Source organism: Cupressus sempervirens, chromosome 10 (genome assembly GCF_028749045.1).
Source record: "Cupressus sempervirens isolate cs-2001-9-10 chromosome 10, ASM2874904v1, whole genome shotgun sequence".
Classification (NCBI taxonomy): domain Eukaryota; kingdom Viridiplantae; phylum Streptophyta; class Pinopsida; order Cupressales; family Cupressaceae; genus Cupressus; species Cupressus sempervirens.
In genome coordinates, this window is record NC_143127.1 from 993,467,122 (window position 1) to 993,475,655 (window position 8,534).

The window sequence follows — 8,534 nt, forward strand, 5'->3', positions numbered from 1 at the left end:
ACCAAGCATAAAAACTCTAACATCATCTAAAAGACTGAACAAAAAACATAAACTGATTAACAAGGATTCAACAGGTATCCTGTAACCGAAAATGAAATTCAACATACGAGATTATGATCCTAACATAGGCATTAGCATGGTGAAGCAAATGTAGAACCTAAATGTTAACCCATTACTAACGGTACTTGTCTCAGCTCTGTAAAGAGAGCAATTGCAGTACACCCCTTCCCTTTATATACACATCATATGATTAGTATATAAAATATAAATGCAAATAAAATGCTGCTAACTCGTACTTTATTTTAGACTTCACTTTCAGTATTTTTCCCACTGATGAATTTTTAGTCCAGAATTTCTACTCGCAATGATCAAAAGAATAGGCCTTAGGAAAACTCACTAAACGATATAGCCAAGCATTTAAAGAATTTAAAAGATGCAACTTTACCACCATTAATGTAAGGTAATAATTATATAATATATTCTGACCTTAACCAAAAAGGAAATTCAAGGGGCAAGCTTATGATCAAATATAGCAGGACTGTATCAATGATGCAGATATAAAGCCTAAATTTTTCAACCATTAGTAATTTAGTAGAGCCTGTACTTAGCTCATCTCTGGAAAGAGTGCTGCTGTAATTAGCTGCAGTTTGCTCCTTCCCCTATATATACACATGTCGTATGTTTTGTATCAAAGTTATAAAGGAAAACAAAAAGTGGCTAGCTTATACTTCATTTTCAGATTGCATGTCCACCAACTTTGCAGTGCAAGACTCTTCTTTCTAAGATAAAGCTGCTAGCCAATCTTGTCTACTGAGAAGCTTCTTTCTTCCAGAGTCTCAAGTCTGACCAAGCTCTTGCTGTTTTACTATTGCTTAAATTATTGTTATCTTCTAGCATTTTACAGCTCGTCACCTCTAATCCAATATCTTCTCCAAAAGTTTAGGAACTTGGTGAGAAGCCTTGCAGAAAAATCAGACGAAGAAAAACTTTTCATACACATCTTCTACAGCTCCATATAAAGCTTAAGTTGTTAACCATAAAATATGGACTCCAATTTTGAGGAAGAAACGAAAACTTTACAATGGGTAAAGCTTTTAGATTTCCAACTACCAGACATTCTAGTCGGGAGTCCATTTGGCATATAAGAGATTTTGAAAAATGGTTTACTTTCCAATAAAGCAAAGGATGGTGAAGAGGAAATGAATGTTATTTATTTAAAAAGAAGCTCAACAGTTTTCCTGAAAGGCCATAGATCTTGACAATGCTGCAGGATTAGCATGTACCCTTTGTGGAGAACTCTTACCCAGATCCTGCTCCTCTGTCTTGGACTGGAAAGCTTTAAAAATCCCACCAGATGTAATGGATTCACATTTATTTCCAATGCCAAGTGTTGTCCAGATCGAACTTCTTGCAGCTTCGCCAGGATCATCAATTCTTAAAGTCTTTGGAACCCACAGACTTCCATCTCTTTTACCCTCAACACTTGGAACGTCCCTCGAATGTTTACCCAAGGTTGGAGATCCACTGCTACCACCACTGCTCGATGGAGAACTTAATCCTCCAGCTGTAGGTGATGCTAGTGCTGGAAATGGAATATTCCATGTGCCTCCTCCCCAGCCAGGAGGACCTGCCCAGTAAGTTCCAGGAACAAAAGGCCAAGGAATTCCTGCTGCCCACACACCAGGCATCCTTGCCCCTGAAGTAGCATTGTTGAAATTACTACTGTCAGGAGCATAAGCAATGCCATTAGGGCACCCTCCTCCTGCTGTTACTGGAGCACCACCCCCCCAACCAAAATTCCAACCGTATGGCCAGGGACCTCCATAATAGGGGTGCTGTGGAGGAATACTGCCAGACCATCCCATCATGCCTACTTGGTCCATTTGAGGGGCAGCATGAAAATTCTTTGAGCCATCTTCCTTGTCTGCAAAAGTGGTGACTGTAATTGAAGATCCACATGAATTATCATCTCTTGTTTCTTTGTTTGTCAACTGATTTTTTTCATCATCTTTGTTTAAGAAAGCTTGTCGGTTTGTCATTGACTGATCTGCCAGATTAAGGGCTGCAGCCATGGATTCACAGAGAGGAGAATCTGGTCCAAAATTTAGCACAGTTCCCCCTGCAGATTCTACGTCCAAAGGAAGGAGCTGTAATTGAGAAGTTACTCGAGCCGCAGAAAGTGCAGTGGGCATTACCTGGTGGTGAGCAGAATCAGGAACGTCTGTTCTGGCAGTTGCAAGACCATCAGTCATCAGCATATGCCTGTAATGTGAAACTGAATGTTTGTTCTTACGCCGTCCTGCACCGACAGGAACATTCCTCATTGTTCCTCCAGCAGTCCAGTACCTTTGGCAGTTTTTACAAAAATGCCGTGGCTGGTTCACATTGTAATTGTTATAATAGCAGAATTTTGTATCTAAACTATCACAGCGAGGGCAAGGTAACAATTTGTCAGGTTTCTTGGGCATCTTTTCCTCATTTCCATTTGTACCAACAGTTTCTTCCTCCCCATTCCCATTTTTCAAGTTATTATTTTCCATTTTCGTTAGTGGAATCTTTTCCTCCGAGTCTTGTATAGGTTTTTTGTAAGTGCCTTCTCTTGATTCATTGGTGCCTGTAAAGCTCTCTGCCTCTTCTGGGATTGTATCAGGCAGACCTTCAACTTCAGACTTCAGAACGTTGTCTTGACTATTTTCCTGTAATACAAAGCATTAGCAAGCATATCAGACAAGAAGAGAGAGGCAATATATCACATATTTTTTACAGGAATCTGACTCCACAAACTAATTGAAACCCATATACCAGTTAAATGCTGAAGATTTCAGTGCCAATCCATCTCTACATTTTTTACATTTTATTTTTATTGTCTACCTGTGTTCATAACTATCTTACAATTAATAATGAACAAAAGCATAGCAGATATACTAGCAGAACCAAACTTTAAATCTTTCCATACATCAAACTTTTAAGTCATCAACAATCTTCAAAATCCCCGAGACAGATATCCTGCATGATTTAGACTCAATGATTTCCAAAGGTGCCACCTACAAATGCCTTACAACAGAACTGGAAAAATCTCAAATCTGATGCTTCATTAATAGTAAATAAAAGCTTCAGATTTCCGAGTTGTGTAATGGTTAATAGTGTACAGTTGTATGTTGAGACTCAAGCTCAAATCTCCATGATGTATTAGGAAATCCTACACATTTGCAAGGAAAAATAGAGGGAAAAAAGCCAACCATGTCTGTAACCTACAGAAGGAATTGAGATTACATATGCCCGTTAATGTTCCAGATTTACTGACGAAGTATTAGTATACAAACTGAAAGCTTGTCCCTCTTTTCAACAGAAAACAATCCATTGCCCAACACATTTTCATAGATACAGCTGTAAAGGAAGTTCACAGAACCAGCTGTAAAGGAATTCTAACCAATGTTAAGATTCGAGCTGGCTTCCAAAAGATTTTACAGATATATTGGAAAATAGGCATGTTTGCTTCTCCCTTACAAAAATAATTTGGTGCCCGGACCAACGTTCGTTAAACCAAAACTGAAGGACAAGAAAGACACCATTAAAATGGGATCTTTTAGTTAGGAATTCAAAGAGGCGTTAATCACGTAGGATCACCAAAAAAAGGACATTGAAGAACATGCTATATGAAAAACAAAATTGAGCTATTTAACATGAAAAGATACAGTTTCACATCAGGATTCTTAGAGAACAATCAACAATCACGAAAGTCCCCTGGCAAATACAAAGGCATTGCAGCTCCCCAAAAATGTGGATCTTGCTGAGCTGATTAAAAGAATGTGATATTGGGCATTTTCTAGTCCAAAGTGTTTCCTAATGGGTTTGAAAATAAAACAACTCTGGCTTAACAGCATTTTCTCTAAAAATTAATTAAACATTAGTTAACATGTCCATCGTCTTCTTGCAGAAAGTGCTAAGTTACCGAGTCAGGAATGGGAATGGCTATGCATGTACAAAATGCCAGTACGGCAAAAAAAAAATTGTTGGGGATGGGATGGGTGGGTCCATTTTTGATACTTAATACATACATGGATACATAGATATCCATATATGTAATGCATACATGTAAAAATATGCAGCTAAAAATAGAATTAAGTTTATACCAATACATATGCTAAACAAAATCATTACAGAATTCAAATTTTGAATCATATCATTCTAAGTTAGATTCACATTTCAGTATAAAAAAGATCAAGCCAGAATCTCTCATGATAATTAAGTTCAGGGTTTGGTAATCAGTAGTGTAGATCTTTAAAATATCTAAAAGATCAATCCAGAATCACTAAAAGTTACGGCATTTAAAAAAACAAAAATCCTAGATATGTACCCACAGGAGATTTGTTCTACAACCTGATTCCAGTATGTTTTGTACCAAGAATCGCCCAAAAAGCCCCATGAATCAGCAACTTAGGAAATTAGTTATCAGTCAAAAGGAGTAGAAAACATTTTCATCTTTATTTAGATCAAATCAAATTGGATAGCAGCCTGGTTTAGCTGCAGAAACTCTCATATTCTACTATTCTCACTAGAAAAACTAGCATGTTCTGGCTGTGCATATTGAACAAATAAGGTACTGTCATGTTTACACTGTCTTTCACGAATTTGAACAAGATTCACGAAGTTCATCTAAGTGCTCTAGCACGAACCAGTCAGCTCAAGAAAGTGAATTTTCTGAATAATTCTTGACAAAACAGATCGACACATGGCTTTAGAATGTTATGCTATCTCAGTACTTCTGTATATTTAGGATGTAAATTTGTAAAATTCTAAATATTGTTTATGAATTTTAAAAACTATTCAAACAGATAAATCCATACAAATTTACGTACACTAAGATGACTAAGCTTAATTTTATTTCCAAAAGAAGATAATGATAGAACATAAGCTCATCTAGAGACTCTAGCATAAACACAAACTCTAAATAATCTTCTTGACAGATCAGCTACAGACAAGGTTAGAAATTCATATATTCTCAAGGGCATGATTTAACGCAAACAATATCTGTTTTCAAATCAACCAAAATAAATTCTGAACTAATATAGGTATAATAAAAAGCATTTTTTAAATTAAACGATAAGCATAGCACCTGGAGCTAAATCTTGGATTTGAAAGCTCTGTATTGAGAAGAAGTGCAAACGTTTGTACTAAAGATATCTTTAGTCAGTCATAACTTTTTTCTATAGCTGGCTTTTTGACTGGAGCCGTTCCTTCAGTGGCACATATCTCACAAGGATCTATTTCTCATGAGCCTAAATAATCCACTTTGCAGGATCTAATTTTCTGTTCTGATAAAAGCGCATCACAAGTTTTAAACTACTTCTGAACACTGAAAGAAAACTCATCTCTCACAGGTTTGCAATTACTCGTAGAATCTAATAAACTTTCCGTTCTGATTAGAGTGCATCGCAGATTTTCAACAACTTTTGAACACTAAAGAGAATTCATTTTAGATATGGAAAACACTGCAACTCTGGCCTGCCTATGTGATCAATCGTAATAACAAAAAATAAACATAGTTTCGGGCTCACTGCCCATAAGAGTTGTAGTTTCAACTAGAACCACCAAATCTCGCTTCTGGGATATAAACTGTGAGGATTCGTAAGCCGTGACAACTCAAATCTTTCCATCATGTCAAGGAAAAGCTGTTTTGAAGTTTTTGTATGAGCAAACAAACAAACAAAAACACTTTCTACCTGAAAATGGATTCCAGAGGAGGACCTCAAACACTAAAACGTAGAAGCACAAACTGTGACCCTGGAAGAAAGCCATCAAAAACATATTACCCACAAAATTTAAAACTCCAACTATTTAAGAAGTGCTATTATCGCCAAAAATATACAAACGAATCTAATTTGACGAAAAAACAAAAACAAGAAAATGCCCTTTGGAATTTTACTTTGGTGTAAAAGCTGTAATTTCTGATAAGGTACGATACTTATACATTTAATCTGCTTACAAAAAAAGGCATCTACTGCGTTTTGATTTGAAGGGATTATAGTCAGATGGAATGAACTTGAGGGCACAGCATCCTGCTTCAATATTTAAGTGATTCCAAAAAAAATGCACGCTCAAGCGATTAGAATTGGATGAAACATTATTACTAAGGTCAAATTCCTAAGAATAAGTTTTAAATCTTCAAATAAGGTTAAATAGCATACCGGCATCAAACCCCCAAGAAATCGTCTTAAATCTTGAAATAGGGTAAAACACTACATCCCACGCCCCAACAACATGATAAATCGCACCAAGAACTCACCTTTCAAAACATTTGGCAGTAAGATCAACGTTTTACAAATTATTGCATCAAAAGGCTTCTACTTTTCAACTAAAACTTTCAAGAAATCTATAGAAACAAATTCTGAGATTTAGATTACTAAAGTAGGGGAAAACACTACATCCCACGCCCCAACAACATCGTAAAACGCAACAAGAACTTAACATTCATAAAAATTCGCAGTTACCTCAAGCTTTTAAAAACTAATGCATCAAAAGGCTTCTGTTCTCAACTAAAAACCTCTTAAAAATTGCTGAAATTCAGAGTACTAACCTTATCGGGAACTTGCGCAGGAGTTTCAATGTCATTATTATCCTCACACTCTTCCTCCAATACAGAAGAGCACTTATCCTCCTCCTCCTCAGTCACTGGAATTGTGCTCCCAAAAAGCTTAAACCCCGGGTCGCCCTTCATCTCGAATCCCCAGAAGAAAAGGTGCACAGAAATCCCCGCCCCGCCCCCAAAAGCACTCAAACTACTGTGAAACAGATCCCTGATAAAAGAAGCAGCAAACAACCGCCTGGGGATCAGATTTTCAGACGAGGGGTTCGAATCGCATTACAGACAAGATTGTGAGAAAAATCAATTATAAATCCCAAGCAGATCGCAATGGAAGAAGAAATAGTCCACCGCTTCCCCATTCCCGGGCAATCTCGTCGGGAAAGGAGACCGGCATAAAAACACGGCAGCCATTCACAGCCACAAGTTTTCGTGGCTCCGCTTAGCCGTCTCACGTAATCAGACACTTTGTTTAATTTAATACGAAATACTCTCTCTTTATGAGTTTCACCGCAGTGGTCCTGACACCCACTCGTACACTTTTTATTCCTACGGAACACTTTTAGTGCTTCCAGGTCAGCGTTTCCGACGTCAATCTGGTCATCTATATCCATACGATTTCGCTTTTTGGTAATTAAGCAGTGTGGGACCCGCACGCGAAAAGGTAAAGCGGAGTGGATCGTCCTCGCCGTCGATCGGGAGGTCTGCGTTACCCATGCGTCGACACGCGTCCTTGTTCTGGCGGTGGTGGGCCCGCGTGGATAATTTCGTGGTGGGTATTGCCTGGACTGATACGCGGATACACGTGGCGCATTCTCGGCCCCTATGTTTAGGTGCACCATATATCCCATGCGTGGAGGAGGAGAGCAGGCAGCCACCTACACGTGCCCGGAAGGGAGAGAACTAAGAAAAGAGAAAGTTCGGTTGCTTTAGGTATATGTTTCAATTTCGATTCCCTTTTGTGTTTTTTATTTTATTTATTTGCAAAGCTGCTTTGAAGTATAATAGATGAGATTAATATTGTTGGTTATATTTTATAACAGCTGTAATTTAAAGTATAATTGAGATGATTGTTCGTTGAAGTTTAATAATTAGAAGTAATGTTGAGAGGTGCTCCAATCAAATTAGATGTCTCGTAATTAAAGTATGAGACAACGAAACAAATGTAAATGTAAAAGAAGATGGTGGAACATACATTGTGATGGAATTAACATCGACAAGGATATGATGAACTAATTGTGATATCATTTCATAATGTTAGTGGGTCTTTGATCTATTAGTCAAGTTGAATGGTCTTTAATGAGTCTACTATTGATCAAGCTCCATTGAGGGTAAGACTTTGAAATTATGAGAGACGATGTTGGGGTCATACTTCTACCAAATTTGGTGGAATGGACATCTCTCATTCCTTGGCTCTTAGTTGAAAAGGTTTTGATGTAGGCTTGTGCAGATTAGGTAGCTAAAACGACTCTGTGGATAAAAAATCCTCCATCAAAAAGAAATCAAGGTACTTGGTGGCTTTGTGTCCATGACCTGATTTTCTTCTTCTTCTTCTTCTTTTCTATTAAGGTGGACAACTACATTAAATAAAATAAAATAAACACATTGATATTACTTCATTATGAAAATGTGTTAACTATAATGACTAATAATGTATAAAAGATAAAGAGCATACAAAAATTGATATTACTTCATTATGAAAATGTGTTAATTGTAATGACTAATAATGTATAAAAGATAAAGAGCATACAAAAATTGATATTATTTCATTATGAAAGTTTGTTAATTATAATAACCAATAATTTATAAAAGATAAAGAGAACGCACAAATTTATATTATTTCATCATAAAAATTCTTAATTATGATAACCCATACTGTATAATGGATACAAGATAAAGTATAATTGTAATGATAATTAATAGAAGTATAATAATTAACATAAGTTACTCA

At 36.8% G+C, this 8,534-nt stretch overlaps 1 protein-coding gene across 2 annotated transcripts; it reads right to left on the reverse strand.

The window, feature by feature from the left end:
- Window positions 1-550: 550 nt before the first annotated feature.
- On the reverse strand, window positions 551-6,894 carry LOC149537298 (cyclic dof factor 1-like). 2 transcript variants are annotated; one of them, XM_089807666.1, is made up of 3 exons: window positions 6,578-6,894; window positions 5,117-5,784; window positions 551-2,696 (listed from the first exon to the last, which is right to left on the reverse strand). In XM_089807666.1, the coding sequence occupies exon 3, from the start codon at window positions 2,538-2,540 to the stop codon at window positions 1,227-1,229; it is 1,314 nt and encodes a 437-aa protein (XP_089663792.1). In that variant the 5' UTR covers window positions 2,541-2,696; window positions 5,117-5,784; window positions 6,578-6,894; the 3' UTR covers window positions 551-1,226. The 2 variants fall into 2 exon arrangements, with proteins under 2 accessions (XP_089663792.1, XP_089663791.1); XM_089807665.1 differs by lacking the exon at window positions 5,117-5,784.
- Between the last annotated feature and the right edge of the window lie 1,640 nt (window positions 6,895-8,534).

Coding starts and splice junctions, on each gene's coding strand:
- LOC149537298 (XM_089807665.1), bottom strand. CDS start 6,718: ATGAAGGGCGACCCGGGGTTTAAGCTTTTTGGGAGCACAATTCCAGTG. Junction 2,697..6,577: donor CTGCGCAAGTTCCCGATAAG/GTTAGTACTCTG, acceptor TTTGTATTACAG/GAAAATAGTCAAGACAACGT.